Consider the following 22,670-nt stretch of genomic DNA (forward strand, 5'->3'; position numbering starts at 1 on the left):
GCTATTGCAAGGAGACACTGACTCCATTAAAAAAAGAAAAAGAAAACAGAACAAGCTGGGCAGACAAGAAGGGATGATCACATTTCTCTTCCTTTGTCTCCACTGTTAAGGAGCCCTGGTGGTGCTGCAGTTCAGGCACTGGACTGCTAGCTACAAGGTCAACAGTTCAAACCCCTAGCCACTCCACGGGATACAGAGGTACAGTCTCCGAAACCCTACCTATGCTTGCTCTGAATCAGAATTGACTGTATGGCAGTGGATTAGGAGGTTTGTACCCAGATTGAGTATCCTGATGGTGCAGCAGGTCAGGCATTCAGTTGTGAAATATAAGGTCAGAAGTTTAAATCCATCATCCGTTCCCCACAAAGAATGACAGCTTGGAACCCGAAGGAGGAGTTCTATTCCATCCTATCGGGTCCCTCTGAGTCAAAATCCCTTCAATGGCAGCGAGGGTCTCCAGGGGTCATCAGTGTCATGAGAACTTCATGCCCTTGCTCCATATCCTCTTACCCCAGAAAAAGGGAATCCTCCCCTCCCCAGTGCCTCCAGAACACTGCCCCATGCCTGTTATAAATCGTAAGCCAGACCCCCTAGAATCAGTTCAGACTCCGGTGGCCCCACAGATGTCAGACTAGAACTATGCACCATGGCTAACTTCTCCAAAGTAGATCACCAGGACTTGCTTCTGAGGCACTCCGGGTGGGTACCACTCTCCATCCTTTTGTTAGCAATCTGGTGCGCGAACCCTTTCCACCAGCCAATGACTCGCCCATTATGAGTAATATTGGTTTGACTGATTTCTGTGACCATTCCCACGTGCTTTACCTGCTTGCTCTGCAGGATCCTTGATGTTTCCGCTCACCTCGAGCAGCTAATGGGAATGCAAGTACACACAGGAAACCAGGCAAACGGAACCCAAGTTACCAGCGTTTTTTTGAGGAATCATTGAAGACTGCCATTTATCCTTCAGATTTCAACCTTGAATCTTCTGACTGTCCCTTAGCTCCTCTTTGTCCCCAGCAGAACCAGCAGTGATATTCCACATCACTTTGCCTTGAGTCCTACACACACAGCGTTCTCTCTCTAATGTGTGGCAAACATAAAGTGTACTTATTGTGAAATTTAAAAATCACACATGTGAATAAAAAAGGGGAATTGGAATGATAAACCATTCCTACGCAGTCACCTAGAGATAAACATACGCAGTTTCCCTCTTAATTTCTAGTTCAGTCTATTTAAAAAACAGTCTTCAAACTAATCAAGTATCTTTTTATCCCCCCATCAATTCTTATAAGCAACAAAGCCCCTGATTAATGCTAATTTCGTGACTTCTTTCTCCTCTTTCCTTGTTCTTTCTAATTTTTTTAAACCATGTTTTAAAAGACTAATGTCTAGTTGGAAGAATACACTCGGGCAAACCAAACAGCAACAACAAAAACTACCTAAAATCCATTTCTTGTTCCTCCCATAGTGAGGAAGAATTTTTGAAGTTTAATAAAATGATACTATTCACATAATTTAACTTTATCAATCTGCTTATTTATAAAAAATAAACAAAATTACATTTCTCTTTAGGTATTTTACAGGATCTTTGTCCTTTTTTCTCCTCCCCGTTTTTTCTCTGTAAGCAATTCGCATATTCTCTTTCTCAAATAACCATCCTTATTCTGTCTCAGTATTCAAGTGGGGACTAGGAGCAAGAGGTATGTGGGGATGAAAACTTACCCGTAGTCCAGTTCTCCAGAGCAGGTGAGAGTTAAGAAGGCTCAAAGGAGCCAGCAGTTAACACAACCCTAGTGTTTTGCCTTAGAAACTCAAAACAACCTGGCAGGTGACCCAGCAATGAAGACCACTTCACAGTGCCCTCCAAAGGGGGGCTAATGAAGCATCAAACTATCCTCAGAGGACTTCCCACTGACTATTAAAAAAAAGAAGGACATGTGTTCTAAGGCACACGCAGCCTTTTCTACTAAGAATAGGATCTATGTAGAAAACAGTAAAGAAATATATATGTATGTATGTATATATAATAAGATCTCTGAATATTGTCCTTTTCTTTTAATAAACTGACTTCCTTCCTACCTACCTTCTTGATACTTAGGTGACTTTAGGATATTTTTAGTTGAGAATATTTTTGAAATTGTATGAACTGATTATTACACCACATATGTTCACCAGGCAGTATTTTCACCTACAGGGTAAATTAAAGGGAATGTATCATTTTAGAAGCCGGATCACCTAAGCCAAATTTCCATTACTCTACTGCCAGTGATGTTGGCTTTTAATCCAAAATTTACACATCTCTTTCATTAAGTCAGAAATCACAGAGTCACATTTCATAAGGAAATTTTATCAACCTGTTAGCTGAAATGTAGAGTGTTGGTTCATTCAAAGGTGAGAAAGGACAGCCCTGATGATGGTGTAAGCTGATCCCTGGAGTAGACCGCTCACCTGTGCAAGGTGAGTGAGGCACTCTGGAGAGCCATTGAACACAGAGCGTATTCCAGGTCAGAAAATGGCACTTGACAGCCTTAGAAAAAACTAATTTGCATCACATGCCCTCATAATTGAATGGCTGTTTCAAATTCGGTCGAATCCCACAGAACGAGGTGTTAACTCTTTCTTTTACGATGGATGTTAGGAAAAGGGAGGGATATCGCAGTGTGAGACGGGCAATGTGTTCATTTCTTCATTCTCATTGGCTGGTGAGGTTATTCTCGAACTATGTGTTCCTAGTTATTCTCTCCCATTATTTAACCCAAAGGTCGAGATTTATTTAAGCCAAAGGACCAGATTTTCAAAAATCTTTCCCCAGATAGCTCCGTTGCCTTTGTCACAACGGTATGTTTTTTTGTTTGTTTCTTTTTTTGTCTTGGAACCATGAGGAAAGCTAGGCTAAGTTTTCTTACCTTGATCTTCATCTACAAATGATGTTAGTAGGGCTATAGAATCAACTTTTGGTGCCTTCCTGTACACTTTGGATCAGGTTGATTTTTAAAAGAGGTAGTGATTAGTGGAAAGAAAGAAAGAAAGAAAGAAAGAAAGAAAGAAAGAAAGAAAGAGAGAGAGAGAGAAAGAGAGGTGGCAATCTGTTTCATCAGGTTATCACTTCCCACTTGGTAAAATGTCTGTGCTTCAGGGAGGGAAGGTGACAAGGAATTCTAGTCACAAAAAGAATGCAGAGGCTGAGAGCCGTCAGATGAAAGATCATCCAATAGAGGGGCCTGAACCTTTACAAGGATGACTTTCTTAAGACAGGTATGAAACGGGGAAATCAATGTATTTTTAAAGGAGCTCTTCTATGTAACTTAACTGTCAGTATTGATACATAAAATTGATATATACTCTAAGTATAAAATCAAGCATAATGATAAATTATCAATGAATAAACAGTAAACATATGCAAGATCATTATATCCTCTTCTGAAAGACACAGAGAAAAATAGTGTTATTATGTTGTTGGTTTAAAAAATTCAACACCATAATGATACTAATTCTACGTACAACAGCCTAAAAATTCAAAATTGCTCTTATAAAAACATTATTAGGGTTTCAGTGGAAAACTGACAACTTATCAATATTGTTTGAATCAAAAACAGAAGAGCAGGTTGGAAAATTCTAGCAAATAAAAATGAGGGAGACTAAACCTAGCAGAGATTAAAGTACATTCTAGTAGTTAATCATTAAAATCTAAGAAATATACAGTATTTCCAGACATACTTATAGTAAATAAAGATATGAATTTGTACCTTTTAAAATGACAACTCAAACCAGAGAGGTGCTATACCCTGTTTTAGGAAATGGTTTGTGAATCCAATGGGATCTCATCTTGGAGGATGACAAGGCCTGATCTATTCCGTACACATATAATAATATACACTCTAAGTGAATTGACTATAAATGTTTAAAAGCACAAAAGCATTAGAGCACTAATAAAAAAGATCAGGACCCAAAGGAAAAGGATTGCGACTCACATAACAAATTTTTCGAATACAGAAAAGTTCCTACAGCGTCACGGAGATCTGAGTAACAAACACACATAGAAAATCCTTGGGCATAAAACACAAATCACTTTTTAAAATATATGAGAATATGATCAAACTAATCCATAATGAGAGATGAATATTCAAAATACGGTGAGATGTAATGTTCCACATATCAAATTGACAGCATAATTCTGTTGACAAGGGTGTGGAGAATGAACATGTAAATTGCGCAGCCTCTATGGAGGGAAATCTGGTAGTACCTTGCAAGGTTATAAATTCACATTTTAAGTGACCTGGCAATTCCATTTCAAGACATTTTTTTCTTCCGATATATGTCTAAAATATGAAATGATGTACTTACGTAGTTATTCTTTGAAATAGCAAAAGAGAAGAAACCACTTAAATTTCCATTAATAAGAAGCTGGTTGAACTAATGATGACGTTTATCTACAATAGGACACGATGCCGTTGAATCAGACGGAGGATATTCTTTAGGGAATGATATGGGAAGGTGTCTGGAATTACTGTTAAGTTGAAACAAAGCAAGGTGAAACATGTTTACAACATGGCAATGTTTGTAAAAAAAGACCGCATGTGTTAGGGAAATTACACATATTTGGGAATAAAGTAATATATATGAGAAAATTAAAAAAAAAACATTGCTATTAGGGTTCCATAGACTACAGGCCCGTTTATGTTTAAAAAACAAAAAATGCAAAATGTGCTCATCCATGTGTCTACTCAAAGAATGGCTCCAGTCAAGTTCTCTTTGTGATGCATTTGTCCAGGCTCCTAGGGTGCCTCCACAATGGATGGGCCAATCAGCCCTGTGGGCTCCCAGAGGATCCACTGAGAAACTAGAAGTCAAGGCAGCAAAATCACCTCAGAATATTATGATGCTGTTCTGGAGATTCCTCAAAGGTGTAATGTTGGTAGATTGTCACTAAGGACACAGGATGATCTAGGCCTTATTCAGAGAGAGAGAATTTTAAGAAAATTGCAAAGTGCAGAGGGAGGGAACAGGCCAGGAAAGACGTGCTACAGGATGGTTTTCCAGACAGCAATGCCCCTGCCCATTCTTCAAGGGCCGCAAGGGGATTTCTTAGGGAAACCTTACTCCACTCCCCCTCAAGTCCCAATCTTGCCCTGTCGGTCTTCTTTTTGTTTCCCAAACTCAAAGTACAATAAAAGGAACAAAATAAAAGGTAACTGTTGTTTCTTTAACACATGCATATATCGACTATTTCAGGAAGGACACAAGAAACCCAACATGTGGGTTTCCTCGGAGGCCTAGAGCTGACTGTGTCAAGTTTCCATTTTGGAATCTGCATTGGCGTGGAATTTAGGATCCCTGGCTCTCCCGACACAGGACAGTATCTTGCCCAGTGAAATAGTCGCTCCACTGCAGGCCCATTTATTTTGAAGGTAGCCTTGCTTCCCACCAGCGAAGTGTTCCTCTCTCTGTAGCAGCCCGTCCAGGCAAGGATGAAACCAGTTGCTCATGATATGAAGGAAATAACCAATTAGCCATCAGACAACTCAATAAGCCTTGCATAAATCTAGTGACAAGGGGAAATCCTAAATATGTTTGATGAATTCAAGTTGACTTCATTCCCGGCCCAGCTATGAAGACCTGCCCGCCTTCGGTATGAATGCCACTCAGCCACAGACTGATGACAGGCAACCCTTTGAAGTCCTTTTACTTAGTAGTGGATGCCAGTGGGCAGTGAGGGTGACCAATGAAATGAATTTCCTAGGCCAATCCCAACAGGATCCCTTGACTTCGAACCTCACCCCCTTCTAGGCCTCAGAGTTGAACACACACCGCAAAACTCTTTAAGTCAAATATTGTAATTGCTTTCAATTTGTCTGTTTTGCTCTCGGCAATTAACAAACTGAAATGTTATCATGAAGAAGTTCATCTCATTTATAAGACCAGGTTTTCCCGCCACTAAAATATGCAGGCGCTCTGTTCTTTATTACTAGCAGGAGATAAATGACTGGTTTTCGTTGCTGAAGAATATATAATGGTTAAAAAGTCACTTTTTTCCTCCAGCTCTACATAAATCACAGAACTAGTCAATATTTAATAATGCTTGCCTTGGTCTGGAGTCCCTTGATCACCCCTGTCATGTGTAATAGCTCCCTCTCCGATATCTTTGACATAAAAGCCCCGCTTTACTGCAATACTAACATGTAGAGGGTCATTACGGATCGACATTTACCTTAATCTGTGACTGCCAACCATGAACCGATAAATTCCAGTAGATTCCACTGGGAGAAATCAGTAAACTTCTCAGTGGAAAGCACTGAAGGAAAATCCTGCCGAGAACAGAATACATTTTCTACAAGGGCTGCGCTGCAAATGGGTTCTGACTTTTGAAAGTTCTTTTGCCGGGCAGCTGTGCAACATTGAATACCATGTCGATGGCTTGAGAGACGGGATGACAAGCGAAGATGACATGGCTTAGAAGGCAAGCAGACATTCTCGCTGCAAAAACAACGCAAGATTAAACACAAGGGGGAACGTGGCTCTTGCATTATTCACCCAGCTGCCTTGCTGGAAATGACTGGGCTGTCAGGGGTCCGGCCTGAATGTTGCTTCTTTTTTTTTCCAGATTGATCTTCGCTCCTTCACCTCATAATCTTACAAGCACTTCACAGTAGAACACATCAAAGCCCTGATTGCGTAAGAAAGGGACACGCTGTCTTTGAGGGGAGCAATTCAGGCTCCGTGGTGCTCACTCCACTCCTGCATTTGCTTGTCAACTGGGTACACAACCTAGAACCTTCTTATAGCGTCCAGGAACACCTGTGTTCTTCTCGTCTCACCTGCTTTTATACTTTGAGGTATTATTAACTCCTAGGAAAAGTTGTAGAAGATTCTGGAACAAAGACATATGTTAATGTCTGATGCAAATTATTTTACTGTTAATAGCAGGCTTGATTATACATCTAGCCCTACTGAGGCATAAAGAGAGGCTGAGCCTGGCTGCCACCACAGACCGTCAGAATATGGGTCACAGTAGTTAGGCCCAGATACAAGAAGAGGGGGGAGATATGAATTTGAACTCAAATTCTTATTTACAGATAAAAGAGTCAAGCACGCTGGAACAGCAGAGAACCAGCCCTCTCTGAGACTCTCACAATAAGACGCTCTTTAACCCAAGAACGGAACCTGCCCTCTGAGGTCACCTTCTAGGGAAATGTCAGAGTGGCATGCAAAAGAAAGGGTACACTGCCGGAAGAGTGATGCGCCTACTTAACAACCGGGAACATGATACCCAAAGTCAACCAGGCCTCGAAAGCAAAGACGAGAAGGGGACAGCAAAACTAGAATCAAAAACTGAAAAGGAAACACACAAAACACAATTAAAGAGAATGTTGACACATGGTGACAAACGTGTAACTAATTAGCTCAACACTTTATATAGAAACTACCAGATGGGGACCTAGCTTGTTAGGTAAGCTTTCGCCATACCGTTAATATGCCACAATAATATTGTTTTTAATATTTAGAAAGAAAAGCAAATAAACCTCTTCAATGTGAAAAAAAAGAAAGAATTTTGAAAGCATCTCTCTTAAAAAAGGGAATGACCACTCTGGAAATAATTAAATAAAATCAGTAGCCAAAGTAATAAAAAGATATGATTAATTATAACAAAACAACATTTTCAACATTTTAGTAGAAATTTGTTATCCATTTTAAGATACCAAACCCACTGCCATCGAATGATTCCAACTCACAGTGACCCGTGGCCTCGCAGACAGCATGGAGCTGCTCCACAGGGTCCAGGAGTCTCCAGGGAAGCCAACTATGCTATCTTTCTCCTGTGGACATGCTGGGGTTTGAACCACCGAGCATTTGGGAGGCAGCCAACCACTGTACACACAGCCCCACCAGCGTTCCTTGTAAAAGCATCTTTTAGAAGCGTCTTCTAAAAGCGTGTTTTCAACACGAGGGTTTGTCTAAAGCAAGAACCACAATATGTCACCAAACCTCCCTTGTTGATGTAGACAGTTTTTCTTAACCCTTTCAAAGAACATCACGTTGTGTAAGCAGCATGTGGTTAATTTATGATAGCACGACAGTAAAGTGAGATCGCTTGGTGAGGCTCTTCTCCCCACAGTGGTTTCAGCTCTCATCTGGGGGCACACAACCGGATAGAGACTCTAACTTGGGGGTTGGCCAGTGGCGCTCTTCCTCCAGGTATAAAGGGAGCCATCAGTGAAGCAGGAGCAGTGAGCCCCAAAACCAGCAGAAAGAGGAGTCACATTCACCTGGGACGTGGAAGCAGCAGCAAAGACCAGGAGGACAGAGCCATGGTGGTGGCAGACCATGAGACAGCATTGGGCTTCCTGGCCCTTGAGTACAGCTGAACGCCTTTGGAGAATTGCCTGGCTTTGGGACATTGATCAGCACTAACGAGCTTTGAATAACTTGCCAAGGGCACAGGCCATGGGACTGTCGTGGCTATGGCTGAGAACCAGAAATGCCTGCCACCATTGCTGAGAAAAGACGCTGCTATAAAGAGTAGAACTATAGCCTTAGTGTTGTCTCATGCTGACTTGTGTGACCTGTTGCCTTTGCTAAGAAACACCCACCATTGTGAGTATATGGTCTGTGAGTTCTGGGTGGTCATTGCAATGTATTATCAAATCCGCAGGGAAACGAGTGCACCAGGAGGGAAAGAACAATGGAGGCAGAGACCTGGTTCAGTCTGCCTCCTAAGAAAGATCCTTGGACAAATATAGGGTTGGATTTTTCTTCTCCCTTGTGTAGTCTGGGAAAGTCAAACATAATCCCTCAAACACACACTAGCATTGTCAAATGAGTTTAAAAATATTAAGATGGTGAGAATAAGTAAATTAATTTAATATAGAAGGCAGCATTAAGACTCATTTCTGTTTGCATAAACAGTGTTTTCCATTTTAAGCACATTATTTAAAATATATAAATCAAACAAAGTTGATTCTGACACATGAGGACTCCTTGTGCTTCAAAGTAGAACTGTACTCCGGTTTTCAATGGTTGAATTTTCAGAAGTATAGCCACACCCCAGATTACAAATGAGTTCCATTTTTAAATCTGTCGTTAAGTGTAATTTTTACATAAGTCAGAGCTTGTACAATTAGTTAAATGCTCCTGTCAGTAGGTAATGTACATTTCTAAGCACACAAAACACCAGGAAGAGACTAAAGCATCCTTAACATGATAATACAGCAAGAATTACAATAATACTGGCTTGCTGCATGTCACAAAAACCACGTGTGTTATTATGAAACAATGTATGCATCAACAGTTACACGCACTCACATACACAAAGAGGGGCTGGGTCCTAACAGGGTCACAAGTCCTTTTTGGTTCCGTCATGACTGAGGAAGCCAAATAAGAACAGACCTGAGTTTTAAAAATTTGGTGGAACAGATCATAAGCCGAATTGAAAATATATAGCTATGAGTTGGAGTCTTGCTAGAAAGTTTGTCTCTCTCTTAGACATCAATGGCAGCTTACCCATTGGCAGCAAGCACATTTCCTACCTTTTGAATTTTGAGAAAAGTTAGAAACAGTGGTACCTACTAAAAATGGTGGCCAATTATACTCGGAGTGTGTGTTACTCTCCTGTCCTGCCAGTAATTCAATCTCATGCACCGGTCTCTTGAAAGAGAGACATTATTCCGCGTCTTCTGAATCTGCCATTTTAAGGCTTCAACCATAATTCTTCCTATTCTGGATCATGCAAATTTTGGTTCTATTCCAGTTCCTTTCATTAGCGATGACTGAAATGATTTGATTCATTTCAAAGCCCTGACTCAGAGGTGCAGGTTGCATGGAAACCAGATGTTTGTAAGCTGGGACTGCTCACAGATCACCAGTTCTTCTGAAGTACCTCTGTGAGGACTCAAACTTTCAGCCTTTGGAAGCACAACAGAATGAATAAACCATTTGCACCAACTCCAAGCATCTTCAGTAAAGGGGGGAAGGATACTGAATATACACTCGACTGGCCATTCTCAAAGTGGAGAGCGACCAGAATCACACAGCTACATGGCAGCCACCCCAGAGTTCCTGAGTCATTGGGTCTGGAGAGGACCTTAGACGTTACCCAGAGGAGCCTCCTGCTCCCAGTCTGCAGACCACACGTGGAGAACTGGGGCAGTAGCTCTTCCACTGAGATTCCTTTTAGGGAAGATTAAGAAATATGAAAGTCTATGGCTACAAAGAACTTTCAAAAATAAATTGTTTTCTAATGTTCTTTAACATTTTAATAACACAACCAAATTACCTTGAGCTGCGTAGAAAATTCCAGTAAAGAGCACGGAATATGTTACGCATCCATTAGGGGACGAAGGGGCTTCCCATTTCACATAGACTTCCCGGGATCCCTCTGTTTTGACAAACACGTTGACCGTTCCTTTGGGAGGGGCTTCCAGAGTGCGATTTCCCACCTGCAAGCATGAAGAATGATTTATTTTTGTTTGCAAATGACATAAGTGTATGCTGCACTTGGAGCACATTTCTTCAAAGCATCTCTCTTTGCTGTGAAGTAAACTATTTTGACAGTAGCTCCTTGTATGAATACCTCATTGTGTCAGCAGGATCAAAGCATACCTCATGTTTTCTTCCTCCCGCTGTTAAGCTTAAAATTCGAGCTCACGACCAAGGCAGTTGTTTGTGATTTCCAGAAAATGTGCATCAGCTCACGCTGTGAATGTCCCTACAGCTGGGCATATTCATCAGCCACTTTTAGGGCTTGCAGAAGAGTAAGTTCTACATGATTTCAAAACAGAAGGGATACAGCCGAGCTGTTTTCATAGGTGTCTGCCTGGACTGACAGACTGCTGGCCTGGGTTCAAGGCCGCTCTAAGCATCTGCAGACACCTACCCAGTCAGACGGCTCTCTCAATTGGCTCGCTGGGAGCCTGTACAAGTGTTAGCATGCCAGACATCAAGAAGTAAGAATGGCTGACTTGTTTCATCCCAAGGTGTACTCATTAACAAAAGTTGAAAAGCTTCATTAATATGAACCTATCATGAAATCAGAATATCTATATCTATCTGAAGGGAACAGTTCTGAAATAAAATGCCATCCCCAATTGCACAGTGGCCAGAGAGAAGCTGAAAGTGAATGAATAAAATGTCTTCTGACTGGAGGGCGGTGAAGTTGGCAAGAAGGCAGAAAAGACTTCAGGAAATTCTACTCGCTTTTAATCACTAGCGTAAACTCAGTTAATTCGTGACACATAGGCATTATTTATAAATGATTGACCACTTAATGGTTATTGACTAGATTGAGAATTTTGACCTTATTCTTGAAGTGTAGGTTCATGCCTCAGAAGAAGGTCACATATAACAACCTGAAACTGGAAAAGACTCGATATTATTAAAGCTTTATTTGTAATGTTAAAAATGCTTTCCTAAATATGGAAATTATTGTGAAAAAGACAGTTAATTTTTATTAAGTATTAGGTTATGATATGCTTTATCTCAACTGAGAAAGGCTATTGAAGTCTTTAGGAGCATAATTCCTATAATATTTTTTAGTTTAATAATTATGGAAAAAGGATAAAGAAACTTAATAGGAAAAACATTAGTTCATCATTTTAATATTTCATAATGATGCAATTAGCTTTATATCTCTAACTATGTAGTTGAAATTACTCTACAAAGAGTCATTTTAAAGACTAGCAATAGCATGAGAGTAAAAAAAAAGTTTAAATAAAGAAGTAAAGTCAAACCCAGATAATTCATTTTTCCTATATGTCATTCTCTAATTCCTGGTTAATTCAAAATAAACATATTTAAAATTTTCCTTAGGTAGCTAGATAAACCTTCCCCTTTTAACTTTATAAATATAGAATTAAACTTTGGCTGGAGTAGAAAAAGGTATTTATTACTCTTTTAAACTTTGACACCAGGTATTAAAATTGGATGAATCACCTTTTGCTCATACCCTATGGTCACGGGTCTCTGTATGCAATTCCTTTATTTATTTAATAAACAGCTTTAAAAAAATGTATGAATATTAACCTCACTCAATAAGAGACCTAATCATAAATATCCAAATTTTTTTCATCTGTGTTTATAAAGCATTCATTTGACATGCTATTTTTTCTATAGCCAGTCTTTCCCCATTCACTGGCCCTAATTTTAATTGTTTAGACTTATATTTCCAAAAGCAGACAGTTAAGGAAAAGGCTCTGGGAAGGTAAAAGTTAGCTTGTTTTACCTATAAATTTTCCTTTATATGGAATATTTTATGCAAGAATAGATTGTAATTTATTCAGTCCCATACAAATTTGATGTTAATAAATCACTGACTGTATGCCAGAAACTCCTTTAAAAATACTATTTCATTTCTCACCTCAAACTCTCAAGGTAAGAATTCTCTTCATTTTGCAGTAGTTCAGAAAACAAGCCTGGCCAAAGTTAGTACACTTCCTAAAGAAGCAAGGGGCATGATAGCAGGCTCTGGGCAGATTTCCTACACAGTGTTTCCTGCTATCATAACACAACTGCGATGAGAAGTTAGGCATCTTAACATGCCAAATGCATGTGGTACCCTGTAAAACTGTGAAGACTCTGAGATGTGTGTGTGCATCTGTGTTTTTATCTGCTTCAGCATGCCAGTTACAAAGATATAAAGATGTCTTCCTAATCGTATCACATGGTAGTGACCTATAGTTTCCAACTTCATCCATAAGAGGACCCAGGAGACTTGGATGCAATGAATGTTCTAAGCCCAGACACAGCCATAAAATTCCCCAGACCCGTCCCCGCACCCCCCCAGTGTTATCCAACACTGGCTAAGTAAGAAAAAAGCAATGATTTGCTTATGGACACATTAATTTGAGAAACACAATAGGGACAGGTTTCTCTCCAATATAACAGAAATCAAAGGAGGTATTCAAAAAAATATGTGCCGTTGTATGTTCTAACCATTTATGCATTATTTCAAGAATTAAAAAACCCAATCACCTAATTGGAAAAATCATATTCGCATCTTAAGATGAGAATCAAGGGGCATCTGCAAATTATTTTATATGTCATCATTTCTTTAAACGTCAAATACATTGTTTAATGAACCAACCACAATGGGATCTTCTCTAAGGCAGAGACACATCAGTTCCTTTGCGTTAGCCTGCCGTCAGAATACAAACTCTTTTCCTAAGTCAATGATCCGGCTCGAATTCTTCAGAATTACAAATCACACACACAAATGCACTTGATTATTATTTTCACAACACTTGAATTTTTTTATTAAAATGACATTTATAAGATAAGAATTTGGAATGTCTAAATTTTCTATTTTGCCCCAAACTTCTTATTTCCTATTCTCTTTGTCTCCTTTGGTTGTCTGGGCAACTTGCTAATATTAAAGGTATACATACCACCCGCCAGTCTCTAGAGTACATGTTTCATAGAAAATATCCAAAATACTTTCCTGCATACATGAATAACAGTAGTCTTCAACATGTAAGTGATGTAAAAACAATCAAACCACATATAACTGTTTCTTTCTAAAAGCCAAGACTTATTATTGAACAACATTATATGAAGAAAAAATTGACTCAAGAATTTAACTTTTTATTACTTCTATCAAGAGTTTTCAAACTAAAACTTATAAATGTTCTTTGCTGTTGCTTCGATGAAAAGAAAAAGGATGTAGCAACACTCAGCTTTACCAAAAAAATCATAACATTTAAGACATATACATAGCAATGCTGCATTTAATTGAATTGTGTTGAATAGCACATACAATTCATGATGAGAAACTGAGGCTTTTCAGATAGATTGAAATATTTGAAAAGTCATTAAAAACCTATTTTGAAAAGTCACCGGTGAGGGGCAGTGGGAAAAGCTATGTCTGTGATCTCTTTGACAACTGTGATAGAGATCTAAGGCTCTTTAGAATACTTGGATGTGCAATCTTGGGGGCAGGGCATAATATTCATTGTAATTTATACTGAAACAAAATTATTTCAGAGGCTGAATGACAAACAGCAGTTTTAGCTTCTTGGCAGTGGATAGCTAATTTGCTCTAAATAAAGACTTTGTCGTTCAATGCCAGTGATTAGAGCTGGGTCATTGACTTGGGAAAAGTATTTGTGTCCTGAGTGCAGGCTAAAGAAAAGTGCCCAGAGAGAGAAACTCTGGGCTTTAAGTCAGGATAGGAAAGAGCATCTCTAAAGATGGGGCAGAGTTGGTTTGGCAATCTCTAGTCTGTTTTTCTGTTTTTCAGTGGGTGAACTTCACTTACTACCGGTGCAAGATGTAGACTGAAAAAAAATAAACAAACACACAAAAACAACCCTCTCTGGTTTGAAGTTGAAAGATCCTCAGGAGATGGTGTGGAAATCAATTTTGAGTTAGAATCCCAATTTTCCATTCATATTCTTGAAGGAAAAAAAAAATCCAAGCCTCCACCCTATGTGAGGGATTCTTTGGTTTCCTTCATTCTTTCCTGTTCTTGAATGGGAAAGGAAAGCTGGCCAGAAGCCATCCCTGCTTTTAAGAGTAAGTATCCATCAAAGGGTCCTGCCTATGAAATGCTTAATGGCAGTCAAGGTTAAAGCTCAGCTCTTCCGATAGATGATGTTCGCAGCCTGGAAAGCAACCAGTCTGGGAAATAAAATGGGCGGCATGATCAACAAAAGGAAGCCAAAATTTAAAAAATCAGAGCTGCTATTCAAGATAATATTTATATAATACAGTCTTCAATGAAGACAGAGTGCAGGAATTGGTAGCACATTCGAAAATATTGCCAAAAAGTATCTAAAAAGAATGAGTATTCCCTTTAAAAGAACTTACATGTATCTAATCAAGTAAAAAAGTCGAATGTACAGTCTGAAAATGAAAGCATGTATTGTTAGACTAGGAAAATGATGTACTATTAATTGGATTTTGAAAGTTACATTAAAACTAAAAAGCAGAATTTTTAAAGCTTTTAGATACTTGTGAATTGTAGACCTACATGACAGATTTCTGAAATTGGATATCAAGAACTGATATCAATATATTTTTAATACTGTTCTTAGAAAATGATAGCAGCCAACTGAAACTAAAAAAGATGAGTTTAATATTGTGCTGTTAGATATATCACCTCGGGTCCCATTCATAAGGACCTTGTATAAAATAGAACAAAATATTGACCAGTCCTGCACGATTCTCACAATTGTTCCTGCTTGATTCCATTGTTGCAATGCTTAACCAGACTCAAATCTCAAACTCACTCCCATCAGGGTGATTCTTACTCACAGGTTCTGACTTGTAAGACAGGGAGGAACTGCCCCTGTAGGTTTCAGAGACCATAACTCTTTGTGGGCATGGAAAGCCTCGTCATTCTCCCATGGAGAGGTTAGTGGCTTTGAACTGTTGATCGTGCAGTTAGCAGCCAATGTGTAACTGCTATGCCTCCAGGGCTCCCTGTTAGATAGAATTGGGCCAATGAGTAGAAGGGTGACCCTGAAAGGAATCCTAACACAAAGGGATGTCCAGGCATATCCCCATGCCTCTGCAGCAAAAAGGAAGGTGAAAGGCAGTCAAGACCTCGCCTTATCAACGAAGAGATTGGAGATAGTGATAGGGTGTGGCTGGGAAAGACAATATGTTCACAATACCCAACAATGGCTGCATGGACCTGGTGACAAGGAACGCGCAGGGACTCTAGGGCACAGGAGTGCACATCCCTGAGACGGTCAGGCACTCTACAGAAAGCCAGCCGACAGCAAAGCCTCGCCATAAAGCCAGCCATGAGCAGAGTAAGCAGAATCAAACCTAAGCTCTTCATTTAGCTCTATGCTTTCAGATGAGCTGGGGGCCTTTCGGCATTCAGCACCAAAGTACTTCCTCAAAGAACTCCCCCACTCCGCCTTTCAAAGGGTTTCTCTGGCCTCGGTCTGCAGGCTGTCCCTTATTGGAATGATTTCTTGACAGAAGGACAAGAGCCGAGCAAGGAGAGGCTCACCATCTTGAGCAGCCACCTGGTCCAAGAGCCATTGTGCCAGCCCATCTCACTGAAGCGTTTCCCCTTTTACGCTTACCCTCTACTTTACCAAGCATGATTCCCTCCTCCAGGGACCATCCCCGGATAACATGTCCCAAATCCATGACATTGTGTCTCACCATCCTCTATTCTGGACACGATTCTGGTTATAACATTTTTAAAACCCAAACAAACTCACTGCCATCAAGTTGATTATTAGGCATAGTAACCTTAAAGGACAGGGTAGCGCTGTCCCTTTGGCTTTTGAATACTTTGAAAGACCTTTGCAGGAGTAGATCCATCACGTTTATCCCGAGGAGCGGCTGGTGGGTTCAAATTGCTGACCTTGCGGTTAGCAGCTGGTGCAGACTCATGGGCACCTTATTCTGTTTATACTTCTTCCAATGCAGATGTGTTTGTTCTGGGAATTTATAGTATATTAAGGGTGTTCATCAACACCATTCAAATGCATCAAAATGCATTTGATGCTGTTGGAAATATTGGTAGCTTGGGCCAGACTCATCTTATCCCCAAAGTGAAATCTTTGCTTCTTTTTATCACTTTAGACATGAGATAAAACCTACTTTTCAATCAATTACTCTTTTTCGGAGGGTGCAGTGTGCAGTGTTATGTTGCAATATTATAGCAGTTATGGATTTTAAATTATTGTCCCTTTTAATTATAAGTTTATTTAGTTGTTGGATGCATTATTAATGAGAAAAACATCCCTTTTTATTGGCCAGAATTTTTTTAAGTTTTAGTTTTTTTAATCATTTTATTGGGGGAGATAAAACCTACTTTTCAATCAATTACTCTTTTTCGGAGGGTGCAGTGTGCAGTGTTATGTTGCAATATTATAGCAGTTATGGATTTTAAATTATTGTCCCTTTTAATTATAAGTTTATTTAGTTGTTGGATGCATTATTAATGAGAAAAACATCCCTTTTTATTGGCCAGAATTTTTTTAAGTTTTAGTTTTTTTAATCATTTTATTGGGGGCTCATACAATTCTTATCATAATCCATACATCCATCCGTTGTGTCAAGCACATTTGTACATTTGTTGCCATCATCATTTTCAAAAAGGCCTTCTACTTGAGCTCTTAATACGAGCTCCTAATTTTTCTCCCTCCCTTCGTCTTCCCTGATGAACCCTTCATAATTCATAAATTATTATTATTTTGTCATATCTTACACAGTCCGACGTCTCCCCTCGCCCCGTCTCTGCTGTCCATCCCCCAGGGAGGAGGCTATATGTAGATTCTTGGAATCAGTTCCCCCTTTCTACTTCACATTCTCTCCAACCTCTAGGCATCGCCACTCTCAGCACTGGTCCTGAAGGAGTCATCTGTCCTGGATTCCCTGTGTTCCCAGTTGCTATCTGTACCTATGTACAGCCTATGGTCTAGCCAGATTTGTAAGGTAGAACTGGGATCATGATAGTGGGGGAGGGGAAGCATTTAAGAACTAGAGGAAAGTTATGTATTTCATTGTTGCTACCCTGTACCCTGGCTGGTTCATCTCCTCCCCACAACCTTTCAGTTAGGGGGTGTATAGTTGCCTTGCCGATGGACTTTGAGTCTCCACTCTGAACTCACTTACAATATGATTTTTCATTCTTTGATATTTTGGCCAGAATTTTATCTGTTTCTGCTAAGATTGCCAATTTCCTGTTCACTCAATAAAATGTGTATTCTGTCCTTTATTAGACTATGTGCAATCTTGAAATTGATGTTGGATATAAAATATTTGTAACACTTAAATGAACTTTATGAAAAGAAATTCTTCCGTCCTGCCTGAAAGAAGGGTAACTGTACTCAGTGTGCCACCTGCACTTACTCCTCCCTGGACATTTATCATCCTCTGACATCTGTCACCTCCCCACGATGCAAGTTCACATACTCACCACTGGACCCATTGCGCAACCTTTGGCGGTGCATGCCTGGACTCTGAAGGAATGTAAGCTCCCCGGAGCAAATCCATGTGCATGGCAGCTGAGTTCTGAGGAGTTGTGAATTAACACGCCATCTAGATATAATCCATAAGCTGTTATAATACCTGGGAAGACAAGAGTCTGCTTTTAGTGATGCTAGACAATAGCAAAGAATGCCATGGAGTCATGGCATCAGGAGTTTCACTCAGTCTAAAATCTTTACTCTTTACAAAGAACAGAGGAGGCTTGAAACCTTTAAATATAAATGGTTATGCAAGTTAATAACAGAGACAGAAACAGAACCCAAGAACTCCAATATGGAAGTCTTTCAATTTCACCATGATAACTGTTATAATTTGTTCTCCAATTTAGAAATGTCAAGGATGAATAGATTAAAGACATTCACAATAGGTATTATTTTATAAAAAGATACCCTCAATAGATGTGCATCCAAAAGTAGAATGATCTTATTTGTTAATACATTATGTATTGCTCATGATGTATTACTCACTGACCTAAGTCCCTGACATATATAACTCCTTAAACCCTCCCCTCACCACAATGGAGGCATAATTATTATCACCATTTCGTAGATGAAGAAAATAAGCCATAGTGAGATAGGTAACTTGCTCAAGGTCATAGAAATGCGAAGGGTTGGAGTCCAGATTTGAATCTAGGAGGTTTGGTTTCAAGAGCCCATGCCCTAAAGACTGCATTGAACAGCTGCCACAACGGCCTTCAGCTAATTGGCCACATAGCAGTCATAAGTGCTAGGGATATCATGACTTAATGGTAGATTAAAATTATGAATTAAATTGGTGTCAGAAGGAACATCATAGGACTTTTCAAGAAATAAACTAGTAGGAATGGTCAATTTAAATGTTTATTGAAAATAATCATTTGTATTATTTAATCAAAACTTTTTGGAGGGGTGGAAAGGGTTAAATTCTGTTGAGAATATATACAGCAAAACACACAGCAATTTAACCATTTTCCCATGTACAATTAAGTGACAGTGAATAGTTTTCAAGTTGTGTATTTATCCTCACGTGGGTTTCTTAGTTTTGATTTTGGAGCATGGTTTCATAGGATATCTCCGTCATTTGGCATACTAAAGTGTTTAGTGCCTCTGTCTCCTAACTAGGAGCACCTAGGCTCATTAAAGCTTGCAAGTGGATATCCAATGCATGCCAGTTGGTCTTATTCAATATAGAGAGTTAGGAAAGCAAATAATTTGCAATGTGTGGCTAATTACCTTCATGAACAACTACCTCCTTCTCTATAACACCATGAAAATTGGATATGGCCCAGCTAGCTAGCTTTACTGAGCATTCTGATAAAAGGTTATCTAGATGAATCCTGATTAAAGGGGGGAAATGCAGAACAACATTTCAAATTTTTAGGAACTTCAAACTTTTTGGAATCATAAAGACTAGATGAATCCTGAGATAATTAAAACTTAGAACAAATCTATTTCCCTGTTTCTTAAAACCAAACAATATCTTTTCTTGTTAAGTGCCATCCAATCAGTTCCAACTCACAGCATCCCTGTGTACAACAAGCACTGCCCAGTCTTGCACCACACTCACAAGTGTTGCTATCTTTGAGTCCATTGTTGCAGCCACAGTGTCAATCCATCTCAATGAAGGTACCCTCTTTTCACTGTCCTTCCACTTTGCCAAGTATGACACTCTTTCGCAGGGACTGGTCTCTTTTGAGAACATGTCCAAAGTATATGAGCTGTAGTCTTACCATCTTTATTTCTACAGAGCATTCAGTATATACTTCTATGAAGACACTTTTTTTTTGGGGGGGGGGTGTTTGTTCATGGTACTTTCAATATTCTTCACTAGCTTAACAAACTAAAAATGCCCGACTTGAGTATTATGCCCGTGTTGTCTTAATTCCTGTTCTTGGTTTTACTCCTCTAGGCTCTGCTGTCCTTTGCAATGGCTATATTGAACCCACAGACAAAATTCCCAATGAAAGAGCTTATTAAGGAAGTAAATATGTTGTAACACCTGTGTGAAATGCTCAGAACAGTCATTTCTCAGGACCTGTTAGAGAGTTTGTTCAGGCCTGCCAATAAATATTAGAAGCATCAACCCTGGGTGAGCAAACCCAGATCCCTAAACTAAATGCACGGAGGTCCCCCACTTCACCAGCCAGCCTTATGCATAAAACTAGCAAGCAAACAAAACCCTTCAGCACTACTTTCTCCTTGAATTGGTGAGTCCACCACCCTGTTCCATACTCTGGCTCCTGTTTCTTCTGCTGCTCCTCTGATGCTTCTGGATCCAGGGAGCACAGTTCACAGGGGTCACCAGCCCAGGGATGCCCCTACTGCAGACTCTTGCTGGCATCCCGATCCCTCCTCCTTATTTTCAGAGGCCCACTTTATACACAGCAGAATGACATTCCTAGAATCCTGCTCACAATGACTCATAGGTGAATCCTATCAGTTTGTCCCCCACTTTCTTACCAGATCTACACAGGAGAAGGTTTTTGGGTGGGACTTAGAAACTTTGACTAGCAGAGCCACATTAAAATTCACTGGCTCTGCAATGCATTTTTAAGATCTATATTGGGTCAACATGAAAATAATAACACGAAATATTAGATGGGAACCTTCATGGAGGTGTGAATACATGTTAATAGAGGGACTAACTCAGAAAGATAACGTGAGAATGGTTGAACATTAAAAACATTATCATCAATAGGAATTAAGGAGTCCATAAGTAATGATCTCACTAGAAATATGGAGTAGGCAAATAACTAAAAATTATATAATGGAACACAAAACTTAACCTACATTCTGAATTAGAGCATCTTTCAAATTAAATTACAGAGTAGCTTTCCTAGTGCACCCTTGAGGATTTATCTTAAATATTTTTCTATCTGGTCAGGCTTCTTCCAAGACACAGGTTGACATGCTCCACACATAGCTCAAAGGACGTATCTATCAGAGCCCTCAGCCACTTATCAGAACATTATTGTTTCTTATATAACTGTCAGACCATGCTAATAAGTTATAGAATCCTTAAGAATGGATGTATTTTAACTGCTCTGTTGACAAAGGTTACCAATGAAGCCATGGACTGCCAAAAGAATAAGAAATTAGTCTCAGAAAAAAAGTCAACCAAATGTTCTAGCTGCAAGAATGAGAAACTTCAACTTAGATGCTTTTGGATATGTCACCAAGGAAGAGTGAGTTATATAAGAGGGCATCATATATGATAATGAAGAGGGTCAGTGAGAATGAGATAAATCCTAAATGAAATAGGTTGAAATAGCTGTAACTATGGACTCCAAACAGAATCCTGATCATGAGTATTGTATAGAACCAGGAAATGTTTTGTTCCTTTATAGGCGTGATTGCGAGGAGCGTAATATAACTCAGTGGCCATCTGAAAACAGCAACTATTATACTAGTCTTAAAAGTCTACCACATCCCACTGAGAACAAAGCCACTAAAGTCACAGACATCTTGGTAATAAAGGTTTGAGTTTGACATGAATCCCACATACTGACATGAAGCTGGGAACCAATAGAGAGGTCTGAGGGATCGCCCCCAATTCCAACTTAGTGTACAGCCCCACCTCCCCCCAGAAGAATTCACTTCAGAGGACAGCACTGAAGCTACAGCTCAAGTAGAGGGACATGTCTAATCAGAGCATACAGGATCAAACAAAGGGGGAGGGAGATAGAGTGGAGCACATCCTGACCCACCAACCCTTGAGGATGATATTCCTGTCCAGAGCAGCCAATGCACAGAGAAGACCCTAGGGCTGGACCCTCATTGACCCATAGTGCTATAGGAGACAACACTGTAGACACAGTACAGGAATTGTGCACAATCTGACCCCACCACACAGAGGTGAAACACTAAGGGCATGTAACAGAACAGCAAGGGGAGCAGAGAAATGAAGTTCCCGGGGAATACCAAAAATTACTCTGAGGCCAGGGCGTGCCACCCCATCATACTTGACCAGAAAACACTTGTAAAATTCAACAAACAGACCTTGAATGATTTATAGGCTTTTCTTCCTTTTTTGTTGTTGGTTTTGTTGTTGTTATTATTTTTGTTCTGTTTTGTTTTGTTGCTTTGTTTTACTCTGTCTTGTTTTTGTGCATATTATCACCTCTGCAGGTCTATCTAGATAAGATAAGCAAGATAAACCATCTGGAGGAGAAAACAAAGGGACCCATTGTTCTGGCTGGACAAGGGAGAGGGGAATATCCGGGAAAGGAAGTGGGTGTTAACAAACCCAGCAACAAGGGAAAAACAAGTGATTGAAAAATCAATGGCGAGGAAGGTGTAGGAGGCCTGGTAGGACTTGATCAAGGACAACATAACTGAGAGGAATTACTGAAAGCCAAATGAAGGCTGAACATGATAGTGGGACAGGAGGAAAGTCAAAGGAATAGAGAAAAGAACGAGAAGGCACAGGGCATTTATAGAGGTCAAAAATAGGCATGCGCATATGTAAATATATTTATATGTGATGTGAATATATTTATATATGACAATGAAAAAATAGATCTATGTACAAGTATTATAGGTTTAGTATTAAGGTAGCAGATCGACATTGGTCCTCTACTCAAGTTCTCTCTCAATGCAAGGACACTTTGTTCTAATAACCTGCCATTCCATGATGCTCACCTTCCCGACATGATCACTGAAGACACATAGGTGCATAAGCAAATGTGGTGAGGAAAGCTGATGGTGCCCGGCTATCAAAAGATGTAGCCTCTAGGGTCTTAA

The 22,670-nt window shown here is 39.7% G+C and overlaps 1 protein-coding gene across 1 annotated transcript in view; it reads right to left on the reverse strand.

Annotated features, from left to right (window-relative positions):
- The window catches only part of USH2A (usherin), a 987,589-nt gene that overhangs the window by 412,537 nt on the left and 552,382 nt on the right, over nucleotides 1-22,670 (reverse strand). The window contains exons 35-37 of the mRNA XM_075540576.1: nucleotides 17,879-18,030; nucleotides 10,274-10,436; nucleotides 3,110-3,115 (exon numbers count right to left, since the gene is read on the reverse strand). Of these exons, the coding sequence (XP_075396691.1) occupies nucleotides 3,110-3,115; nucleotides 10,274-10,436; nucleotides 17,879-18,030 (321 nt within the window). The remainder of the gene's footprint in view (nucleotides 1-3,109; nucleotides 3,116-10,273; nucleotides 10,437-17,878; nucleotides 18,031-22,670) is intronic.

The sequence above is a fragment of the Tenrec ecaudatus genome, chromosome 1 (assembly GCF_050624435.1).
Source record: "Tenrec ecaudatus isolate mTenEca1 chromosome 1, mTenEca1.hap1, whole genome shotgun sequence".
NCBI classification, from domain to species: domain Eukaryota; kingdom Metazoa; phylum Chordata; class Mammalia; order Afrosoricida; family Tenrecidae; genus Tenrec; species Tenrec ecaudatus.